This window comes from Solanum pennellii, chromosome 1 (genome assembly GCF_001406875.1).
Source record: "Solanum pennellii chromosome 1, SPENNV200".
Taxonomy (NCBI): Eukaryota; Viridiplantae; Streptophyta; class Magnoliopsida; order Solanales; family Solanaceae; genus Solanum; species Solanum pennellii.
The window spans coordinates 103,142,467-103,167,131 of NC_028637.1; the positions used below are offsets into that span (position 1 = coordinate 103,142,467).

Below are 24,665 nucleotides of genomic sequence, written 5' to 3' on the forward strand. Positions count from 1 at the left end.
AGTTAGACCAAATGTACAAAATTGTCCTTTAATTTTGTGGCCTTAAACATGTCACGTAAAAAATTGAAATTAAAATGTTATAAAAAAAAGAGATCTTTTTTAAACGCACTAAAAAAAAGAAAATTATTCTTTTTTAAATAGAGTGAGTATTTCTTTTAAAATTAATACTTCTTTCAAGAAATGTCACAATCTTAACGCAAAGTTCTACTTGGTGGATACTTGAAATTGATGCAAGATCATGATTGCACGAAAAAATATTATATCGAAAACCTTCGAACAAGACACTACGTACTTTTAGAGTGTGTTTGGTATCCTATTTTCTCATGTTTGGTTAGGGCAAAAGATTTGGAAAATGTTTTCCAAATCAACTCATTTTCCTCAAAATTAAAGAAAATGACTTTCCTTCAAAAATTAAGGAAAACATTTTCCAAAACTCTCCTCTAATTTCAAATTACATTTTTTTTTTGGGGAAAAACATCAATTTTTAAAAAATATTTTCAATTTCAAAATTTTATTTTTTTACTCCTACCCCCTCCTACCTGCCCCCTTCCCCGCTCCATCCCCACCCCACCAACACCCCAAATAAAAAAAATATTTTTAATTTCATAAATTATTTTCTACTCTAGTAAAATAAAAGATGTTTCTCAAAAACATTTTTCATTCATAAATCAAACACTAAAAATCATTTCCGGAAAATATTTTCTATTCACCAACCAAACATGAGAAAATAAGTCCAAAATCTACTTGTTTTCCAGGAAAACATTTTCTAGGAAAACATTTTGCTTCATACCAAACACACCCTTATTATGTGTTAGCTCTATCCACGCATCTTCTTTTTATTAGTTAATAAAATTATGTTCTATTATTAATCATATTACAATTGACAAGAGTCGAGGATCATTCAGTAAGAATAAAATTTATATATATCATATCATTTCTAAACTTCACTCAAAATTAGAGTGAATATATTAATATTATTATTTTCTCAATCATATTATACTCCTTTCTTTTCAAAAAAAAGAATGTCTCTATTTCCTTTTTAGTTTGTTTAAAAAAGAATGATCATTTTCCTTTTTTGGCAACACTTTAATTTTTCATGTGACATGTTTAAGACTACAAAATTAAAGGGCATTTTAGTACATTTGATATAACTTTAACTTAGAACCACAAAATTAAAAAATCTTCTTTCTTTTCTTAAACTCCGTTCCAAATCAAATTAGGTCATCTTTTTTTAAACGAACTGAATAGAAAAAGTAGAAAAAGAAGAGTTCTCTTTGCTATCCTTTCCTTTTCTTTTTGAGTAGGTAGCTCCTGTAGATCATTTTGGTCCAATGAAGCAAGATCAACAACTCTAGCAACTACAATACAAAAAATAAGGACTAACTAATGAAAACTTAATTATTATTATTTTTAAAAAATATAAAGTATCATTGTCTATTTCCGAGAGAGCCAATCTCAAAGTCAAGTTCTCACTTTAAGATTGAGTTAAAAAAAATTTAAAAAAACGATCTCATTTTAGTCGTTTATACTCTCTTTCACATACTTTTTGAAAAATTATAAATAAAAAGAACAATTCTATTACTTAAAAAAAAAAAAAAAAAAAAAACTGAAACTCAAAAAAATGTTGAGACTTTCTTTAAAAAAAACGATTGTCAGAGTGATATGGAATAAATTTGAACAATCTATTGGCTTTATAAATTAACAAATAAAATCCTTCTTTTTGGTACAGAAAAAAAATTAACTAATTTTTTGCATACTTTTTCCTATAACAGTTGCATGAAATTTGAACATGAAAATTGATTATACATATGAAAATTAATGATACACGTTACTTGTTGAGGCCATCTAGAAGCAGAGGCGTATCTAAAAAGGGATCATCGGACTCACGTAAATTCATGGTTCCCTCTCGAGATCATATATAGTAGTGTTATATTATTAAAGAAATATTGAAATATAAATGTGCGAACCTACACTTTGAATATCACACAATTATGACTAAATGCACCTCTTTTCGCGAGGTTAGAAATTTTGATTTTATATTTATCTTGTTTTATTTTTCTTTTTAAAATTAGATACTTCACTAAGTGGAATTGGCAGCACTTTTGGCATGTTAATTAATTTTATATACATAGAGAGACCTATAATTTTAAATTTTTAACTATTTTCGATAGTAAAAACCTAAATGTCGAACTAATCAAATTTCTATCCTAAATCAACTTTTTTCTAATAATGTACTCATCTCTCCAAATCCTGAATACGCCTCTGTCCGAAAGAAAGAGCATTGGTGTTCAAGTCAAAAACAAAGCATGTCAACAAGAACAAGTTTATATGAAAACACATCACTTGTAGTTCTCTTGTGTTCTCTTACTTGTTTCACAATAAGTTATCAGATAATGAGGACAAAGCAGAAAGTACTAATTGTTAAACTGAAACACACATTTTATCTTTTAATTGGGATATGGAATCAATGCTTTCATTAGCAGCCTTTTCCTCTTCCTCAAATCAAGCATAAATAGTTGCAAAACAGAGTTCAGAGGGGCACAAAATTGACCAATGAAACTCAATTCATGACTACTGGTTTTGAGTTACTTATAGTTGCATTGATTAACAATTTCTTTTGACTAAACAAGCGCGACAACACCAATTTTTATTTTTTTTTTCAAAAATGAAAACAATAGAAGAAAGAAGTACTTGTAAAATGTTTGAATTCTACAAATTACTTGCATTTGAACTATTCAGTCATGTACAAAACCCCAGCAGTTAGTCAGAGGAACACATGATATGAGCATAGTATAGTTAGTTGTTTATCCATAATTTAACTCACCATTACCGGGCATTCAACACTCTGTCTCCTTCGCAAGAAAACAGTATGGTAGGGAAATATTGTCTCGAGAACTTTGAAACATAAATAATATAGATATATGAATTTTACAGACTGCAACATACATCACAGGCAACCATGGCCTTGAATGAAGCAAGCTAGATATATTACAGAGTATCAGCTATTACTACTAGCTTATACAAGATCCGATTAACCTATTGAGAAACGAAATCAAAAGAAAATCTGCAGTTTGCGTAAACAAAAGATTGTCAAAAGTTCTAGGCTGTTGGAAAGAATGAAAGAAAGAAGAAACTCTCAAGTCTTCCAAGGAATTGACAATCTAGTTGAACTCCATGTCCTCTTGGTTTGTTAAGCTGGACGGCAAGTAGATGGTGTTTCTGGTTTTGTTCTACACTCAGGATTTCTAAGTGTGTCCCTATGACAGGAACTGGAAACAACAGAACTCTCCGAGCTGATATTATTTGATCAAAAAAATCTCTAGGCACTCGGTTCCCAGGTTCAACTCTAGCAGAAATTTCATTAGCGTTTTCCTAATCTCAATAAGCAAGAAAAGTATGTCATATGAGAATACCTCATATTGTCACCTGAGCATGTCTCCAGCAGGCAGTTGCAAGCAACTCAAGGCTGGTGATATGCTGAATGTGTTACCACTAGCATTACAAAATGAAGGGTGTCCAAGAGGTGCTGGTCTGTCTGGAATTTCAGGAACCTCAATATCTCCTTCTAACATTTTTAGTGCATCCAATATAGTTGGCCTTAAGGCCACCATCACGTGAGCACATAATATTCCAACAAGGAGAAATCTCACCATTATAGCCCTTGGATTTGCACTTACTGAATCCTCAGTCTTTACTAGGATGGCATCCAAAACTTCATTCATCTTTCCAGCTTTTACCTTCGACCAAGCCCAATCCGTGATCAGAAAAGAACGAGGCGATCCTGAAGAGAAATCAAGGACCTTCCTTCCACACATTATTTCCAAAACAACAACCCCAAAGCTATAAACATCGCTCTTCTCAGTCAATTGCCCATAGAGAGCATATTCAGGAGCTAAGTAGCCATGTGTTCCTGCCACTCTGGTGGTAAGATGAGACTGTCCTTCTCTACTTTGCTTAACCAACCCAAAGTCAGCAACTCTTGCTCTCATATCTTCATCTAATAGGATATTTGTAGCTTTAATGTCCCTGTGATAAATTGCTGGCTTTACCCCATAATGCAGATAAGCAAGTCCTTTTGCCACATCCAAAATTATGTTTTTTCTCTGAGGCCAAGTCAACGGCTGCTTCAGTATTCCACCTTGATTTACAGCAAATAAATGATCCTCAAGATTCCCATTGGGCATATAATCATAGACAAGGAATCTTTCACTCTCCCCACTTTCAATCCTATTTTCATCAGTCACACAACACCCCCTAAGTGATACAAGATTACGATGCTTCAAGTTACTAATAATCTCAACCTCATTGCAAAACTCATCATTTCCTTGAAAATCAGATTCTATAATCTTTTTGACAGCAACATTAGTCCCGTCTGCTAGAGTTCCTTTATAAACTACTCCAAATCCACCTCTCCCTATAAAATTCTTTTGGGAAAAACTATCTGTTGCCCTTACAAGCTCCTGAAATTTGAACCAAACAGCAGTATTAGGCCTCATTCTTCGCCTAGACACCGTACTTTCCATTTCCACATCATCATTTTTCCTCCACCTTTTGTTCCACCAGATATACAATCCCAACACTAAAGACATGCATAATAATGCCATACCAGCTCCAGCCAACCCAAATATTAGTGCTAAATGTCGTTTGCTTGATGAACTATCCTTTTTCAAATCAATACTAAAAATACATGACATGGCACCAGTACTTTCAGGACCAAACTCATTGACAATACCAGCAGCATACAAAATAGTGAAGTAAAAACAATCAGTGGAATGAGATGCATTACCATCGATTGCAATCAACTGTTGCTGAACTCTAAAGCCAGCAGCTACACAACCATCACACGCAGTTAAATCCTCAAGATCAGACCTACAACCAGAATTCAAAACAGTTGAATTCCCCAGCTTTTTATCCCAATCTTGGATGGTCTGAATTGAGGCACAAATGTATGGTGTATTGACAAACTGAATAGGGTCAAAACAGAAAGAGGTAAGATTTGAAGGCAAAGACAAAGAATTGAGCTTGGATTGGAATTCTTGGATGCAAGAAGCAGAAGTTTCCAAATTGGGTAGCTGGAAAAGAGAAGTTTCTTTAAGGTGTTGTGCCATAGCAACACCAAAGAGGGACAAAAGGTTCTGGCAGCACTGGCCTTTGCTTGATGTGGGAATAGCAGAACCATTGGAAAGCTGAGGAGTTGAATTCAGAACTTTGCAGTTAGAACTAGACCATGGGGCTCTCAGAACATACCCAAAATCTAAAGGACAAGTTGCAGAAAAGTTAGTGCTATCTTGAGCTGATGAAATTGAAACTACCCAAGAAAATAGAAAAAACAACAAACACACAATCCACAAATCACCCTTCATCCTAACTTCTTTAGAGAGAAAATAGAAAGAAAAAATGAGATTTTTTTATTCAAGAAACCATTTTTAATGGGGTTTTCTTTATGGTTCACAGAACTATATTCCCAAAAAGTGATCTTTGATGATCGATGATTTATCTGTAGAGTCTTGTAGTTGAAGGGTTTGTGCCACTGCCAGAGTCAAAATATTAGGTTCATTATCTCTGTCTGAATCTTACTATAAGTTTTTAGTAAAGGCGGCTGACTTTTATAAATTAACTGATCAAATAGGAACGTCCATCAAGAAAAGATGGCAATTTGGGACAATAAAGAAATATTTAGGTGATTTCCTAAAAACATCAAAGTTTAGTACCTTTTTCTATCTCATTTCACGTTAATTTGTGATTTAAAACTAATCTTTAAATATATGTATAACTAAAAATCATTCAATTATAATAAAATAAATTATTTTTAATTATATTATAATATTTTTTTAAACAGACTACGAAAAGAAAATGGATCAGGTAAAAGAAGGGGAGAGGAGTAAGAGATTTTCCAGTTATTTGCTATATTGTTGCAAGAAAATATCTTTTGTTACATTCACCTGCTAATTTGGTTTTTGCTTAATAAGTGGTCTGTCTTAAAAAATATATATTACATTTCTATAATTGAAAATGATTTAACATCAAGACTCCCTATTTATTTTTAATAAAGTAATTTGTTATTACACAAATATTATAAAGTTTTAGTGTACAAACTTTACTTTCCTTAAATGTTACATCGAATTAAATAATAATAATACTATATTTAATAAAATATCACAAAATAATATAACATAACCATACCACTAATTTTTTCCTTTTAAGACAAAAATGAATATAATTTTTGTTTATGAAAATGCAAGGAAACGCACTGATTTTGTTTTATTGTCTCTACGTTTTCACTGCAACTGGTCAGTCAGTCTTGACGTCTTGACTTTTATACTTTTGTCTTCCTTACCTCATCAACAGATTATTGAGAAAAAAGGCCAAAAATAATTAGAGTACAGTAATTAAATTATACAATTAGGTAATGGTCAATTTTTATGATACACATCAAAAATATAACCTCATAAAAAGTTCAAAACTCCAAATTTATATGATATACTTAGTAATTAAAAGATTTTTTTTTAAAAAAAATAAATATTTTAATGTATTGTATGCTTTTATGTAATTCTTAAAATAAATAAATCTTATTTCACAAAATTTATTACTTGAATTCACAATTAAAGTTTAGAACTTTCAATCTTGAAATTTGAATATATCAAATAAATAGAGACCAAGAGAGTAACAAATTTGTTGAAATAGACTAAACTATATTAAATATCAATACATCGTGAACCATGGCGAAATGGATCAATGAGATGAAATTCATTAAATTTAAAAATCTTCTTAGACTATATTTAAGGAAAAATAGAAGTCATCAAAATTTTTTAAAGTTCAGTTTCTAAGAGCATGTTTGGCTCAGCTTAAAAGCTGGTCAAACTGACTTAAAAGCTGATTTTTGACTTATTTAACTGTTTGGCAATACTCAAAATAACTTATTTTAAGTTAAAAAAAACTTATTTTAAGCCAAAAGTTAAAAGCTGGGGTTAGGGGTGCTTTTTTTTTTTTTAGCTTATAAGCTGTTTTAAGTTGACCACATTTTTATCTTTTTGCTCTTAATATTTTTATACAATCTCCAAATTACCCATATAACCCTAACATTTCTTTCTTCCATTTTTCCCTTTTTCACGTTTGACATAACAACTTCAGCACTTTTATCCAAACGCTTAACTGCTTATTTTAAAAATAAGTTTCAGCACTTTTAAAAGTACTTTTTTAAAGCTGCTTTTATTAAGCACATCCAAACGGGCCCTAAATAGCTAGCTACTGGTGAAAACAATATCATATCCTTTATTCTGACAGAATAGACCTCACTTAAGCCTTTTCCAAAAATGTAATACTTGTATCCTCCAACGCTATTTTTAAACAATAAAAAAACTATAAATAATCGTTCTCTCTCTCTCAATTTATGTGGCACTGTTTGATCAACAAGTCGAGAAGTGGGAATGACAAAATCCCTGAAGAGGGGAAGGATAATGTTTGAATATGTAATGATTATCGTTGTACGTAAGATAATCTAACCCATCATAATCTAATTCTGGTCAACTTTGAGAAGTTCTCCACCATGGTCTCAAATCATAGAAAATAACAACTATTGGCTTGTGATTTTTTATTTTCAAAAAGTCAAACAGATTAATGGCTCATGGCTAAGAGGATGAGGTAAATTCATGACAATACTGAGAGAGATTGTAATATTCTTCTGTTACATCAGAAGATTTTTTCCACTCACCTGATTTCTATCACTTAGCTTCCTGATTTCCTTTTCTGCGGGAGGCCAACAGGTGGCTATAATGAAGCAAAAATGTTAATGGCTCAAACGATTTGGTAAGCAACTTTAGTCTTCAAGGATGCTATCGTCTAGCTTCTGGTAGAGCCATTAACGAGACAAAACACACGAACCAGAGAGCTGATGTTACACCAAAGGTACATTATGACATCACATATGCTACATTTGTTGATACAGAGTAGCAGAGAGGAGAGGTAATGTTGTCTATATTCAGCTCTAGGATGGAGGGATTTGACGAGCGAGAAAAGGCACTTCCACCACTGTACCCTCAACATCACCACCAATAATTACACTGTCTCCCTCAGAAGCAGCTTTCCTCTTAATATAGCCAAGACCGAGGGGCTGAGATGCTCGTTTACCAGTTGTGAAACTCGTCACCTTGCCAACCTGCCGAAATTCATAGCACCATCATTCTGGCAATTCTTTCCAAATGGTCATACTAGAATCAATAAAGCAAAAATAACGGTGATCTGATTTCAGTAATGCACTTGACTGTTTTTTCAGTAGTCTAGAACGATTCTTCACAAGGCATTTATTTTGTTTGATGCATTTCATTTACAAGGCAGAACAATGCAAAGGGTTAATGTGCCAAGGTACAATTTGTTACACCATAGCTATCCCAATAGAGACTGAAACAATCAATTGGAAAATCAGAAAATCTCAAACCTTTTTCCCATTAACTGAGATAGTGCTACCAGGTTCCACAGGCGATGAGACACGTATTCCCCATAGTCTCTGCTTGATGCCATCGTAAGTTACAAGTCTAGCAATGGTTTCTTGGCCCTTATAGCACCCTGGAATTTATTTATCATATTTGATAATCCATAAACAGAAGGAAAAATAATACTCCCTCCATTTAAAAAAGAATGACCTAATTTCCTTTTTAATCTGTTTCAAAAAGAATAACACCCTTTTTTTTTTGCAACACTTTAACTTAAACTTTTCACATGACATGTCTAAGACCACAAGATTAAAGGGTATTTTGGTACATTTACATAACTTTAAATTAGAACCACAAGATTAAAAAGTCTTCTTTCTTTTCTTAAACTCCGTTCTAAGTCAAACTAGGCCAATCTTTTTGAAACGGAGGGAGTAATAGAAATAGGAGCTCCTGAACCTTTATTCAGAGAAACAGCATTCCACAGATTAGCCTCCAGAACATTAAACTCGTCTGTGAGCTCTTTACCAGGAGCTGGTCTTCCTGCATGAATTAAGACACAAATCTTTCTGCATCAATATTGAAAATCAAATCACACGGGATGATGATTGCTCGAAACTTGAGGACACAAACCTAAAGCATAATAGGTGGTCAGAACACACTGGAATCATGATCTCAACAGAAGATATTACCTGGAATATTAAAAATAAAAAGAGAGAACCAAATTGTCTTTAATTACCTTGAAGAATCCTTAAAGTTTCCCATGCATTAGAACCCATTGGGACAGCACCATGACCTAGAATAGCTTTCCAGACCGATTCAGCAGCAGCTGGAGACATCAGTAGTGAATAACCTTCTTCAGAGATGATATTTCCCACTCCCACAGTTATTGGCATTCCATTTACCTTCACGTGTTAATTAATTTCATAAGAAAAAGTAAAATGCTAAGCCTCCTATTTCTTGGGAAACTCAGGCACGACGATATGCTCAAGATACTGCAATTAATCTAACATATAGGACATGAGAGCAACTACACCAGCAGAAGCTAAACAGTAGAAAAGTTAACAAGCAAGTATTTAAATGGTAAGAAAGGACATTAACTGCGGATATTGCAGACAAATGGCAGAGAAACTGTAAAATATTTTTATTGAGAAGTTGAATTTGACAATACAAGAACAATCATGAATGCATCACAAGGTTGACTAAAGAGGATGCAATTGGAAATAACAACTAATTATAAATGGATAGATATTAATGTTTCTGAATAATGCAAGTGAAAATTGGTGACTTGATACATTAACTAAAAATGACAGAGGGCCCAACGCAATCTGAAGAACACTTCAATGTGTTCAAAGCCATCGTGTCTCCTTTGAAAAAGAGAAAAGAACATTGGAAATCATTGTTCAAGTTTGGATTATTTGACACAATCTAATCACCATTTTATATTAAATCTTTTTATTATCAATCTACTTGTTTGGTTACGTTACAAAAGAATCAATAGTCAGAGCTATTACCAATCTTAAGAAAAATCTTTTAATTGAATGCTCACTTCAATCCCTTTTTTGTGACTTATATTTAAATGGAATTTAGGAGGACAATGCTTGAATGACATATTATACTTTTGAATGATTAAATATACCCATAAGTTTAGTCATATAAGTTGGTGTACTGGCGGGAAGATGTGAAAAGGGCATGAAGAAGTCGCATTAAATACAAAACAATAGGAAGTAATATCATGCTATGTTAATCCAATATTTTATAATTGTTGGCCTTTGCAATTTGAGGAAAGAAGTTCTATCTTGCACAGACTAAGATGAGTAGATCAAACAATATGGGTTAGAAGGAGTACCAAATAATCTAAACCAAACAGGTGTTCATATTAAGTTTTGATATATGTAAGTATAACTTTAAATTGGGTGATTCAGTAAGACATCAAGTTTGGTGAAAACTGAAACCTAAATAAAGAGGGAAGTTAACATTGTCCAAAAGATGAATCAGAGAGGTAAGAATCCAATTACATTGTAATGCTTATGCGATCCGTATGGTTGTCCAACTATGTCAGCAAGACTCAGAGCCTCCATTATCTGTTTGTAAGCCATTACATACAAAAGTTAGTTGTAGCTTTAAGAGAAGTAAGAAGATAACAAATATTATCACCTTGTTTGATGATTAACTAGACAAAGTTCTTACTTTGTTACTTGTAGGCCCTACTAGTAAGAACAAGGATGTTTTCTCGGTAATATCTTGAATTTCAACTTTGTCTGCAAAGAATATGTACCTATGAATAGAAGTATGACATATTGTTAAATCAGCAGGTAAGTAATGTAAAACAACTGGCTAGGCCCCAAAAAACTATTCAAGCATAGGTAAGCAAGAGTGACAGCAATTCAGAGCAAAACCATGGCAGTTCCAGACATACTTCTCAAGCATATGAGTTATTCTTTCCCTGGTCACTGGAGAGACCACTAATGTGATTGCCGTTTTCTGTGAAATATAATGTCCACTTCAGTAATAGTACTTCAATAACAGTCTTAACATATGAAAGCTTAGGCACAAGAAACCAATTCTTAGCAAGGGAGCTGTGAAGGATTACCATAACCCAGGCATGGGCGATATCGATGGTTCTAGCAGTTGGTGTCACAAAAACAGTGTCACATCCCTACAATTCCCAGGTATGAAATATAAAAGCAGAACATTAGTGGAGTTTGCTGTTTTCATCAACCTAGAGTTGTGTAAACTGAATCAATACCTGCCCCTCATGAAGAATTTCAAAGTTAGCAGTACTTTGGTTGTGAAGAAACTGAACCCTGTCTTCTCCACTAACTGTGTGAAATAAAAAGACAGACATAGATAGCTGAAATAACAACTATGAATAAGTAGCCTCCAAAACAATTCAAAGAAGTAGAAAAACTTATATCCAGTTAGTCCACAATACATCACTAGCACAAGAACAAGTCGTAAAAAGTAATTTTCACATCCAAAATCCACATGACTCGCACTAGGAAATAAGCAAACAAACCACATTCCACAGAATTGTTCAAGTAGGAAGAAGTTACTATTTTATTAGAAGAATAGTATGGATAATGGACTTACTTTAAGATACATTAAAAACTAACCTAACCTCTATTCCTCCACGTCAATAGATTATTCACAGATTAAACTTGGAGTTGTCTTATAAAATAAAACAGAATCATTTTCACAATGAAAATGTGTGGATGGATTTACCTCTTATCCTGCCATAGTGTGAAAGATCGACAACCTAGAACAAATTGAATGATACCATCAGATCACACTTTGAAAGACTAAGCTGAGCAGTATACAAGTTCCCTTACAAGGCCAGGCTCATTCCAGATATGGCAGTAAAATATACAACATGTGCTAGGAAAGTTGGACCATTAACACATCTTTTAATCAACAGATGAAATTTATATGACATGGAGATTTTTAATAGGAAAAAAAAATAACTAAAATTACCAAGAAAACCTGAATCAAGCTAGATACACACCGCAACACCATTCTCAACAGCATCTAATGCCTCCTCGTCATTATCGAATGTCCCTATTACCCCATCTTCTGATACCTTTGCCCCAGCAATTGTCATAGTATCCTGCAGGAAGAAAAAGTTAAACAAGCCAAATCTAAGGAGACCAACAATGAAAGCATGTAGAAACATCAGGTCAGTGACTCTCATCCTTCCCTTGATCATCAGGAAACATTTAGCAGACGTAACATGTCCTTCGTGTACACTCATTGTACAGAAAAAAGATTTTTCAAGTCTTAACTGCCTACTTAAGTGAGACATTCCAAGCAAAGGTGGATGGAGGGCACCCGTAGCCAATAAGACTTGTCTACCCCACCCCCATTACATTGAGTATTTGTTTTGATTTTTCATTCAGATAGGAAAATTTATTTTCAAAGCTTTAGGTTTGATAATCCAAATAGTTCAATTAATTTTACCCAGCAAGATAGTACATTGAACAGGACAATTCTACATAAAAAAGATTAGGAAAGAAATGATTACGTCTGATAAAAGTCCACAATCAGTCTTCCTTCTTCACACATGCTACAGCCAACTGATTTTCAAGATTAAGAAATAAAGAATTTGGAATTTATCAAAACCCACCCACACTATAAGAATCAAGAATTACCAACTCAGAAACAATAAAAAGCAGGTTGTGTTTATTTAATTTGGTACTTGTGAAAGCCCAGAATCACGTTAACTTCCAAAAATCAAGAATTAGCAACTCATAATACTAAGAAACAAGTTTAAGAATTTGGTACTCACGAGGAGGTCGTGGTCGATGGGAGGAGGAGAAAGATCGAATGGCAGCGCAGCAGAAGAAAAAGAAGAAGAAAGGCGTCGATTGATCTTCGCCGGCGACACATCGTAGGGCCGGTAAGGTAGTGGAATAAGTACGGATGATGATGATGATGATGAAGGAAGAGAGGGAAATAACAAGTTTGCAGAGTAGAGAGACGCCATCTCTCTTGCAATTTCACACCACCCACTTTCTTTATATAGGGCCACATATACTACTACCACCCCCTCCCTTATTTGTCTTGTAAAATAGAAAGTGTTTATTTAATTAATACGGAGTAATATTCTTTTTATTCATAATGGTAGTTTTTTTATTTGTTCATTTTAATAATTTAAGATAGTATTATGTTTGTTCATTTTTAATTATTATAATTTCTTTTTTTTTAGAATTTAATTTATGAAAATTTTGATTAATATATTATAATGTATTTTTCATTTATTGATAAACAAAAAATTGCAATATATAGTATTTTTCGTATAGTTTTTAGTATCTAATTTTTTTTTAAAAAAAAATTCGAATTAATGTAATCTAATTCAACTTTAAAAACTAGTCAAATTGACTAGCAAAAAGCGCAATATAACGAATAAAGTGGACGAGAATATAATTAATTTTGAAAAATGTATAACTTATTAAAAATCTTAAATATTTAATTCATCCACTTCATAATTCATAAAGGTAATTTTGTATATTCATTAGGTTCATCATTATTTTCTTACTAGGCTTGTTAATTTAAAAATGGACAAATAATCAAGAAATACATTTTTTTTATTTAACCAAATATTGTATTGCCTTGTACATTACTTCCTCTATTTTATATAGTTAATCATTATATTAAATATAGTTATTTCATATGAGTTGATCACTTTATTAAATCAAGAAATTTTAATTCATTATTTTCTATATGACCCCTACAAATACTTGGAAAAATCGTCTTTTTATTTATAATTTCTTAAACATTGAATAAAATAAAATATGATCAATTAATATAAAACAAATTTTACTTTTTAAACAGAAACACATTAAAATTTCAATAATAATATATATTTTATTTGTTATACAACATTTACATACGCAGTAAAATTTCACAAATAAAAGTGTCATTATATTATATAATATAATTATGAACAATAATGTTGAGGGTCGAATTTTTTAGTGAATGAGTTGGGATAAAACCCCAATAGAGTCCGAAATATAAATAGGCCATAAAAATATAAAAGTGATCAAAATAATCTATTATTTTAGTAAGTAACTAAAATAAGCTTAGTGGAAGAAAAAATTCCACTTTATCAAATTTTTTAAACGTTTTTCGATAGTGTCATAACATGCATTTTCAATATATAACAGAACTTTTTCTTCCACTTTATAAAATGAAAGAAAATCTTACACTTTATATATTCCTATGTAGTCCATTTCAAAGTGTAAGGACTGACCAAAATAATTATCTAGTCCATAACTTAGAACAATATTTCTATCTTGCTGAGGTGAAGTGTTACAAAATATATAAGAATAAGAATAATATATCATATAAATTAATAAATAATTAACAAATAATTATTGAAATATAATTATTGAGCATTACCAGTCACTTTGATAGTTTATTTTAAATCAAAATCATATTGGCCTGTATGAATATTTTGATAATGAGTCATGCTAGAAAAATCAGTAGATTGAGTTATCGGAAATTCATCAATGCTATTACGATTTTCTAACTGGAGATGAACATCGACTAATAAAGAAGAACGTTGTTGGCTAATCGTAGGCTCTTTCCTAACATAGATTTCAAGTATTGTTAACTTGATTTGATCTATGTAGTCATTTGGAACCCTCAAAAAGTCAGTAAACAATTCGTCATTATAGATTATAATCGAATTATAATCAGCATTGTTTATACCTATTCTTTTATAAATTGATGAAATAAATTTATGATATCGAACATTAATTGGATATTTAGCATTGTGTTTGGGAGGACAATTATAATAAACGGTATTTTCGTCATGTATAATTTCGTCATCCCAATAAATTGAAATTTTAACTTTAGGTGTAGAAGACATTTTTCTTTTTGAGATTCAAATGAACAAATATAGAAGATTTTATGTTGTAGGTGCTACCAACTATGTTTAAACGTCCTTAATAGAGATTGAAAGATTTTTCAGAATAAAAAAATAAAAATATAGTGTAATATTTTTTTCCGTTTTTATGATTTGTCAATAATTGTATACAACACTGAAAAAGTTTCTTCAAAACATGAAAAATATTCCTCTTATAAGTGTAATAAAAAGTTTCACATTATAAAGTATAAGAAAAACTTACACTTTATTATAGTGGAAGAAAAAGTTCCGCTTTATAAAGTGTAAGAAAAATTTACACTTAATAAAGTGAAAGAAAAACTTACACCTTATATAGTGAACGAAAAAATCTCACTTTATAAAGTGTAAGAAAAATTTACACTTTATAAAGTGTAAGAAAAAATTCCGTTATATATTAAAAATATACGTTATGACACTACCAAAAAATATTTGAAAAATTGGATAAAATGAAATTTTTTCTTCCACTAAGCTTATTTTAGTTACTTACTAAAATAGTAACTTATTTTGATCACTTTTATATTTTTGTGGCTTATTTAGGTTCCGGACTCCCCCCAATACCCTCTAGATTCGCCTTTGCTTGTCAGTAGACCAAACCCACCAACAAAGTTGGGCCCATTTAGCACATTCGGTCCAAAAGATCTAAAAAGTTGACCTATTACTTGAACACATTCACTATAACAAAATATTGTTCCAAACAATAGCAAGTCATATATTATACAACAAGCCCACCTTAAATATCAAAGAATTGTGGATATACACACTGAAGTTTTTCAACTATGTATAATAAAGTTCACACAATAACTTCCACCAGCCCTTTCTTCGACACATTGTAACAAATAAATAAAACAATCTAAAAATGGCTAACAACCCCCATCCCCACCCCCCTTTTCCTCCCTGAAAGTAGAAAGAAAAGACATCTCTTCTGTAGAATATGTCAAAATGGAAGATACTGCATCTCCATGGAAAACTTTGACACCTGACCAAAAAATAAAACGACGCAAACCTGCAAAATAACAATTTCTTTTAGTAAATTACCCTTGATAGACAAACAAAGCAGAACTAAACATCCGTTTATGATTTATCAAAGTCTGGAACATTATTAGAGAATAAAAGAATGGAACTACAGATATCTCAGGCTTGTCTTTGTACAAAGATAATTGATTAAAATGACATATCAATGACATGTATGTTGCATCTTTTGTTTGAAGTTAGAATGATAACAATGGTCTAGATAAGACTATACCTGGACGCGATCAGCCTAATTAGCTGCTCTTCCACCATGGATGTGTCTGATGAATAAGATAATATTCAATATTACAAGAACACAATATATAAAACTTGCTCTTCTCAAAGGCTCTTTACATGTCAGCTCTGAGGTGCAATAGTTGCGAGAGCATTAGCATGTGCAGGTGAAAGATTACTCAGAAGAGGCTGCATTTGATGACCATAAATCGAAATTAGGTGAGAAAATGCTTTTCCAACATGAGCCTTGACTTCAGGGGTTTCAACAGGTGACATGGCAACCTGGGCAAAAACATTTACCAACTCCGGAACCAAAGATAAGATCTGTATATTCACAAAACAAACAGAAGTAAAGATGCGTTTAATATTACATTCCACAGAAGATGAAGACATAGGAAACAAGAATGATAACTAACATGACAGATAGGATACAACAGCATACAAATGTAATCCACAAGTGGGGTCTGGGGGGTGTTGTGTATGCAGCCTTACCCCTACCTTGTGAAGGTAGAGAGGCTGTTTCCGATAGACTTTGTGACAGATAAGATGAGACATGAAAATACCTGAGAGTTAGATGACAACACAAGATTGCATATGCAACTGTAGACTGCCATGGATTCTTCATGATCTTCTTTTAGAGGAAGAACTTTCAAGAAAACAGGTAGCACCTAAAGAAAGTACAACCAATATATAACGACCATGGCAAATAGAGGGAAACCTTCAAAGCCATAAACAATAGAAACATCAAATTCTCCACCTGATTCAGTGGGATTGTCTCTGGATGAACCATTATCATCCTTGCCACAGCACCAGCAGCATTGTCTCTCACTGCATTATCTGGCTCAGCTTCGCCAAATAATGGGTAAAGGCCACGTAAGGCATCTCCATAATATCTAGAATAAAGTGAACTCAGATTTAGATGTGCCAACAAAGAAGGTAAATGGTAAATAATCAGTGGCTACAACCCCACAAACTCAGAACATATATTAGGAACAGAAGTAGATGGTAAACAAGGTATGCGACCGAAAGCATACTTCAAAGCAGCATCACCACCATTTTTGCACAACTCGCCAACACAAAATGCTGCGTTCCTTCGGTTTGTAGCATCCGCTGAAGCTAATTCTTTAAGTACCAGGGACATCACAGTCTGAAGAAGGATTTCCCCAATTCAGTTGCAGAACTTCAAAAAGTGTGTGTGTGTGTGTGTTGTAGAGGAGAAGAAAAGAATCAATCAACTAGTTTTTAAAATTTTACATCAATATAGCCACCAATAGGAGCACCCATGTGTTGAGCAACTTCTGCAAGGGTTGCGACGACCATGGTCCGATCTTGAGATGGGCGCGATGCTTTCTGCAATTGCAGAGGTTATGGCATGAAACACTGCGACTAGAGCTAATCTCAAAGGCAAAGAACAGAAAAGAACTTGACAGAAAAATTGTAAGGCCGGGGAGGGGGGTCCCAAACTTACAGCAAATTTCATCAAAGGTTCAAACAGCTTTGAAAAGATTGGAGCAAAATGAGAACCCATGGCCTTCGCGAATGCAGGGAGGAGATCAGAAACAGCATCCATTAGCACTTCGTCATGTTCAGTGTCGTCATCATCAACTTCACTATCTGATTCTACGAGCTGACATGCAGACTGCTCTCGTAACAGAACTACAGTTGCCTCAACAAGCTGAGTGATATCTATAAAGATGGGAAAAACAAGTTAATCCTAAATTTAATTTTAATCACTGGAGGACCTGAAGGAATCCAAAATGTGCACACTTACAGGGCTCAACAGCCATGTAACCAAAATCCTTCACGATGTCAGCAACAGCCATACAAGCTTGTGCAACAACTTCTTTGTCATCATCTTCAATCATTGTCTTTATATAGATTTTCATCACAGTATCTGCAAAGCAAAACATTTAGGCACTAGAATGATAGAGGCATAATACATAAATGTGCCCTTTAACTTGGCATCAAATCACATTTATGCCCTTCAAATTCGGATGTGCACAAATAGACACTTAAACTTGTATAAAGTTGAACAAATAAACACACATGTCCTACATGTCATTTTTTGTCCTACGTGGTGTCCTACGTGTATTGTGCCATGTAGGACTCATGTGTTTATTTATTTAAAAGTTGGATAGTTAAAGTGTCTGTTTGTGCATTATGAAAGTTTGAGGTCAAAGTTAAAATTTGAAGTCAAGTTTAGGGTCCAATATAATGTTTTATGCCAATGATATATTTGTAACAAATTATATGACTGACACGAAGAAGATAAATCATACCAAGAACTTCTTTTGTCTTTGTCATTCCCTCCTGCCAAAGAGGAGAAAAAAGAAATGAAGCAGTCATTAACATCAGAGATATTATCATACATCACACTCATTTCATTGAAAGCTTAAATGAACATGCTAATTAAATCGGAAAATGTGTGAACTTCAGCCTAAGGCAGCACAATTACTTCAATGGCTCAACTTATACTAAATGAGTTTTAGATGCTCGTTTCTATCCCGGACTTGTGGTGCATTACTACAAGCTTTGACAGAATCACAGCATATTTAATAGCACAAAAAGTAGTCATTTAATACCTCAACTCCTACATTTATTTTGAGGGTGGGGAGCAGTTCTTGAAGTAAGGTCTTGCAAGACAGTGCTGTCAAGGAAATGGAACACTCTATCAACACAAACTAACCACATATAGATTTCTAGGATTTTTGTTGAGCATTGTGGGTTTTCTCTACTAAAATTTTTGTAATCTAGATAACCCCCTCAGTTTTAACGCAGAAATAGCAAGGAGAAAGCTAAGCAAACTCAAACTAACTCAAATAAGAGCCCGTCGGAAAAAAACACAGAAAAAATGTGTGTATCAGGCTTATGGCACATAACCTCTAGCACTACTTAAGAATAACATATAATTCACACAAATCTTCAGCAGATTGACACAACAAATATGAAAATTCATAAGTTATCACAGCAGATGCATCACTAGAACTTTACAGCTGTCAAACATCCATTGGAAAAGGCTGATCGACAAAAAGCATCAACTGCATGCAAAATTATAAATGATAAACTGAATACAACAATGATGGACCGAGATAGATCATTACTCACATTATGACCTTGCAATGCTGCTTGTGTAGCTATCAAAATATCTGCAATCAAAGAGATCCAGAAAAGAGCACTTATGGACTAGCTTTAGCTTGCAACAGTAAATTTGAAAATAAAATAGCATCATCATATAAATTACCACAGTATTTAAATTTAAAAGCTAAAGTTTCATATATTTATATCATAAACCCTGTATACTTAATCACATAGAGATATTCAAAATCAAGCTTGTAATAACAAATGAAATAGCTATAGACAGGCTGACATGTTATACAACATACAAACATATATACCCCAGGTCAAGCATTCATACAGCAAAATGCTAACATTAAGATAAAAAATCAACAGAGAAAGCAGCCCCTTGCTACTCACATTTGAGAGAAATAATGGCTTGCAATCGAACGTCCTCATGGAAATAGCTAGAATGCCTCACTAAAATCTTAAATGACTCTTCCAAGTAGCTTGAAATACATTAAGGAATCCAGAAAACCATTAGCATCAATGTCAAACAAGATAAGCTTTATGTATGTATTAAGAAAAGGATACGGTGCATAAGAACCCTTTGTATGTAAAGAAAATAAGCCAAGGGCTTGAGTTGCAGCTGCCTTTTCATCTAATACACCAGTTCTTATACTGATATTACGAACCCTAGGTTCATCATGTGCTTCATCATCTGATGACACACCACCAAATCCATGAACATTTTCATCTTCATCGGAATCATCAATATCAACAGCAGAACCATCATCTAGGTTGCAGGAGTTGAATGCCAGAGGAACGACATGTGGAAGGTACTGTTTCCACAAAAAAAAAGGGAGGTTATAGAAGTAAAAACAGCATGTAATGTATAAAAATCCAATCATCAGTGATACCTGAGCAAATCCTTCATCTAAAATTTCCGCTATATTGCTAAAGAAACCATGAGTGTATTCCCGAAGCTCGCTAAACTCCAAACCAAAACCCTGATAGCATCAAAACCTATCAAGAATTGTTTGTAAATTTGAAAGCAATCCTAAATGTGAGAGCTTATAAAGTTTCTCACTGAAATTGCAGCTTCAATGAAAGGCGGCAAAACTGGTTCCATCCTTGTCCTGCCAACAGACATTGCAACTATCCCAACCAATTCAGTAGCCCTAGCCCGTGAAAGGAGATCTTCATCATTTGTAAGCACCATGAAAACTTTCATCAACTCTAGAACTCTTTCAGCATAGGGCACAAATGCTTGTTCAGCAGCAGATGCAACTGAACCAATAGCAGACTGCAATAAAAGGAGAAAATACATTGTCACAAGGTGACGCAACTTCAGACTAAAACTATTTTTAAGCATCTGAAAAGAAACTTACCATGCAAGTTTCCTGCAAATTACGAGGGCTACTTTGGAGAGCACCAAGTAATTTTCCCATCAAAGGATCCAGGAAAGGAAGAATTTCTTCACCCATGTTCTCACAAAATGCGGCCAATGCATAGTAAGACTTCTCCTGCACAAGAACAGAAACGATTTTTGAAGAAATAGGCGCCAGCGGAAGGACTTAACTATTTCTTAGCATGTTCGCACCTTAACTTCATCAGATACATCCTCTACAGCATTTAAAATGCATGGGAGGACACTTTCGTAGTGAGAAACTATCTCGGGCTGCAGATACTCAGCAAATTGGCCCAAGGCAAATGAAGCAGCTCCTCTCACCATTTGTTCAGGATCTCTCAGAGATCCCAAGACGATGTGTAGAATAGGTTCCAGTTTGTTCTTCATAAGTTCCAAACAACCCTCAGATATGACACCTAAAGAAGTAACCGAGGCTTCCCGAAACTTCCCATTTGGACTTTGACTGCTTAAAGAAGCAAACTCAAGAACAGGCGGAAACACATGTTTAGACAAATTCAGAGCCATGGTATCAATTACTTCTGCAGCAGCTCGGTCTGGAGCAAGGTCATCATCTTCATTCCTGTCTGTAGACTCAGCAAGCAATGGACACATAACTTGCAAAATTGGTGTTACTAGCTTGTACTTTTTAAGAGAATTCGCCTTGTACTTTGCTAGCCACGAGATTATTTGTATAGCCTGAAAAATGAACCAACAATTCAAAGTAAAACACTTGAGAACCAGTAACCGACGCCGAACAGGCAAAAACATTGTGCAAACATCACATCATCCGAGTACCAACAGTTTCACTAAGCTGTAACCATATCATGTTCCCACCTGATGCCGTGTGTTCGACTCCAAAGTTGGACTCGAGCAAACTTCAAGAGAAAACTGAACTATTGCTTTAACTGAATCCCCAAGTAGAGGTGCCGGAGATTCTATTAGCTCATCAAATATTTCAAAAGCAAGCACAGCAACATCTTCATCACCTGAAGCAAGACACTGCCTTGACACATTCAAAATGCTAGGGATGAACTCTCGAAACTTGATCTGCAGATAGAAAACAGGAGCAGACACATTCTCAGGATAAAATGGCAGTTAAGATATTTAAAAACTTAAAAACATTGTTAACTATTCTCAAGGCTCAAAAAGATTTCATGTATCCTAACAACTTCACCCAATGTTCCGTCTCTACGCAACATTTGCTCTAAACAATATTTATGCATTTTTTCAAAAGAAAAGCGTTGCAAAAATTTGAAACGTGGAGAAGCTGCATGAGCCATAAGAAAGCATAATGAACAAACCATACTCACCACTTCTGCCTCATCATGAGTGAACTCTAAAAAAGATCCAACTGCCCTGTTAACATGATTTAATTCCACTTGTGGTTAGGAATTATAATATGTAGTTTCTGGATCAAGAAATTTGGTAATTCTAAAGATTTCCAAACAAATATTACTTGAGAGCGGCAACTCTGACACGATTACTTGTTTCGTCTTGAAGGCACTTGAGCAGCAATGATTGCAAATTAGCAAAATATGGTTGAAAAGAATTCCCAATAGTTTCAGTCAAGGAACTGAAAAGAATTAAAGCCACCTTGCATCATCAAAACAATGGAACAACCCATCAGTCCACTAAAATACATAATCCTACAGGTAATTGCAGAAGGTGGGAGAGAGGGCAAAATCATTATTATCCCAATCCAAAGGAAGGGGAAGATTGATGACAACAACATTTTTCTTTACATGGATTAATGATTAACTGATGCTCACGCAAAAGAGGTTATATGAACAGTTAAAATGTCTGACGCAGACAGTTCGTATTAATTAAGAAACCTTGATCATGGCAGATTGAATTCCAAACATACAAACTTATGCTGAATCGATTGTTTCAGCCTGTTTATAGATGTAGTGACAGAACTTACAACAGTTTTCTACCTTTTCATAAAGAAAATGACAGTGACAGTTTCATTTTGATGGCTTATACTCACTTCCCAATTGGGCACTCCACAGCCCCATGTCGTCAATCCCTTTTTTCATTAGTTCTATCGAATGTTCCTCATTAGGGAAGATAAAAGGAAGTGATAAAGGCTTAACAGGCATTCTACCTCAGTGTTACTTGAATTCAGAAAAAAGCTACTAGTATGCTAAAACTGCCAAATACTTTGAATTTTAAGCATGAAGAGGCATACTCTGACCGAGGGGAAAATTAAGTACTCCCTCTATTTCAAAAAGAATGTACCAATTTCCTTTTTAGTCTGTTTCGAAAAGAATGACCCCTTTCCTTTTTATGCAACACTTTAACTGCAACTTTCCACGTGTCATATTTAAGACCACAAGATTAAAGGACATTTTGGTACATTTGATATAACTTTAATTTAGAACCACATGATTAAAAAGTCTTCTTTCTTTTTTTAAACCCCATTCCAAGTCAAACTAGACTATTCTTTTTGAAACGGAGGGAGCACGATTTTCGAGAGGGAGGGGTGCTTACACTTATACTTGACATTTACAAATGGTTAAATGAAATTGTAACATGTGGGTATCACTGTACTTCTATAATAGCCTTGGAATATTAAAATCTAGCAATTGCAAGGAACTTTATTGGCATACAGCAATCAACATTTTTGCGTAGCATGTAAGAAACCAATCCTTTATGCCAAACCCAGAAGCTACATTGTAGTAATTGAAAAGAAAGGGACCATATCAAGTGTTCATCTAACTAAAACATGTGATGACAATCAAGCATAGGATACCTCTCTGTGATCTTCTTGTGCACTTTGACTGCACTGAAACAAATACGGCAACAAATCTGACCACTCTCCAGCTGGAACTGCATATTTTGCAACGATACTAATCACATTTGCACTAGCTCGCCTCACCGGAGGACTGAAAAATGAGCATCGCATTAGATCAGTATAATTTGCAGGCAAAATATCATCTTTTAAAACTTCCATTGGAGGCCTAGTAACAGCTTCCAAGTAAGGCAATTCAATGCATCTCCGGGAAAAAAATTGTGAAGGTTGTGTGATCTAATTTTTTTTTTCTCACACAGACGCACACGGAGTAATTACCACAGAAAGTAAACTCTGTTATAATTGGCTTGCTTGAAAAATCAGCGATTCTTCTATCCATTATTATAAGAATAATCAGTTAACAAAATTGACTTCATCAGTCAAATACTCTTTCACAACAAAAAGTCTCTTAGTCCTGCAAAACCTTATTCTATAGTTTGATCAGAAAGTCATTCTCAGACACAAGAGAAAACTGAATTACTCAAAAAGAATAGGAGAATTGTATGAACTATAGTTCATTCTAATCCAGCAGACTTTATAAAGTAAGTATATTTTGAAAAAAGATGCGGATACAAAAGCGCATGCCAAACTCCATAGAGCGCCTAGAAAATTAGTTGCAGCAAATATACTCACAATACTAATCATCAATAAATAGCAAAATGTATGGTGCAATTATTGCACTGAATACGGGAAAAGGACTAGTACAATTGAAACTAAAAAGTGAGGGTAATGAATCAAAGGACCTGTGTTCCACAGTGATGCTCTCAATTAAGGACTGTTTCACAAGCTGACGGTGTTGAGGAGATAGCTTAGCCCAATGACCAGTGATCTTCTTACGGAGAAGTACCGCCGCAAGCTGCCTAACATTAGGCGTTTTGGCAGTACGGAGATGATGTATGAGTGATGGAACCACCTGAGGATCCTTTGCAAGACGCTTTATTTGATCCTCAGCTTGTCTTCTAGCATCATTGTCAGGCATCAGAAATTGAATCAATAATAGCTCTAGTGACTGCGCCATGGCTCTCTCTTCGACCCCTTGGAGCTTTTCTGTAAAGATGAATGCGGCTGCGGAGTGCGGAGGAGAGAAACCCTGCGGCGGGAGTTGAGGGTTTTGGTTTATATAATAATTTTGAAGAGAATATTGTGACTTTCTATTATTGTGGGGCTGAGTGCTGACGGAGCTTTGCTTGTCTACATTACCGGAATGTCGTCGGCATGCGTCAACTTGATTTGGCACCAAATTAAATGTTTTTTTTTTTCAAAATTGGATATTTGATGATTTTAAAAAAAAAAGTATTTGCATTTAGTTGGCAAGTAAAGATTTGTAAGAAATAA

General features: G+C 33.9%; 3 protein-coding genes across 3 annotated transcripts; all 3 read right to left on the reverse strand.

Moving 5' to 3' along the window:
• Positions 1–2,883: 2,883 nt before the first annotated feature.
• On the reverse strand, positions 2,884–5,603 carry LOC107030431 (probable receptor-like protein kinase At1g11050). The gene has a single exon (XM_015231735.2). It carries the CDS (start codon positions 5,361–5,363, stop codon positions 3,423–3,425), a length of 1,941 nt encoding a protein of 646 aa, XP_015087221.1. The 5' UTR covers positions 5,364–5,603; the 3' UTR covers positions 2,884–3,422.
• A 1,954-nt stretch (positions 5,604–7,557) lies between these two features.
• On the reverse strand, positions 7,558–16,113 carry LOC107008309 (putative transferase At1g60990, chloroplastic). Its single transcript, XM_015207290.2, has 13 exons — positions 16,076–16,113; positions 12,712–12,985; positions 11,932–12,033; positions 11,652–11,685; positions 11,176–11,249; positions 11,020–11,085; positions 10,846–10,910; positions 10,617–10,704; positions 10,445–10,510; positions 9,166–9,331; positions 8,886–8,969; positions 8,435–8,562; positions 7,558–8,155 (listed from the first exon to the last, which is right to left on the reverse strand). Exons 1-13 carry the CDS (start codon positions 16,111–16,113, stop codon positions 7,985–7,987), a joined length of 1,356 nt encoding a protein of 451 aa, XP_015062776.2. The 3' UTR covers positions 7,558–7,984.
• On the reverse strand, positions 15,506–24,348 carry LOC107007887 (importin-4). The gene is made up of 21 exons (XM_015206720.2): positions 24,074–24,348; positions 23,292–23,424; positions 21,996–22,132; positions 21,850–21,895; positions 21,374–21,586; positions 20,732–21,235; positions 20,520–20,654; positions 20,219–20,434; positions 20,049–20,138; positions 19,723–19,970; positions 19,549–19,637; positions 19,180–19,220; positions 18,354–18,384; positions 17,846–17,968; positions 17,543–17,760; positions 17,329–17,424; positions 17,109–17,221; positions 16,832–16,967; positions 16,638–16,742; positions 16,076–16,398; positions 15,506–15,835 (listed from the first exon to the last, which is right to left on the reverse strand). The coding sequence occupies exons 1-20, from the start codon at positions 24,346–24,348 to the stop codon at positions 16,198–16,200; spliced, it is 3,150 nt and encodes a 1,049-aa protein (XP_015062206.1). The 3' UTR covers positions 15,506–15,835; positions 16,076–16,197.
• Between the last annotated feature and the right edge of the window lie 317 nt (positions 24,349–24,665).

Bases quoted from the DNA above. Each gene is read 5' to 3' on its own strand.
- LOC107008309 (XM_015207290.2), bottom strand. From the start codon at position 16,113: ATGGTGGAAGAGCAGCTAATTAGGCTGATCGCGTCCAG. The intron at 11,686-11,931 runs GTGTGTATCTAG...AATTTGTTCTAG, and splicing joins CTGTTGAGAATGGTGTTGCG to GTTGTCGATCTTTCACACTA. The intron at 8,563-8,885 runs GTTCAGGAGCTC...AATAAATTCCAG, and splicing joins TGCTGTTTCTCTGAATAAAG to GGTGCTATAAGGGCCAAGAA.
- LOC107007887 (XM_015206720.2), bottom strand. From the start codon at position 24,348: ATGGCGCAGTCACTAGAGCTATTATTGATTCAATTTCTGATGCCTGAC. The intron at 17,425-17,542 runs GTAAGTTTGGGA...CTGCAATTGCAG, and splicing joins AACCTTTGATGAAATTTGCT to AAAGCATCGCGCCCATCTCA. The intron at 16,968-17,108 runs GTATGCTTTCGG...ACTTTATTCTAG, and splicing joins GGTGGTGATGCTGCTTTGAA to ATATTATGGAGATGCCTTAC.
- LOC107030431 (XM_015231735.2), bottom strand. From the start codon at position 5,363: ATGAAGGGTGATTTGTGGATTGTGTGTTTGTTGTTTTTTCTATTTTCT.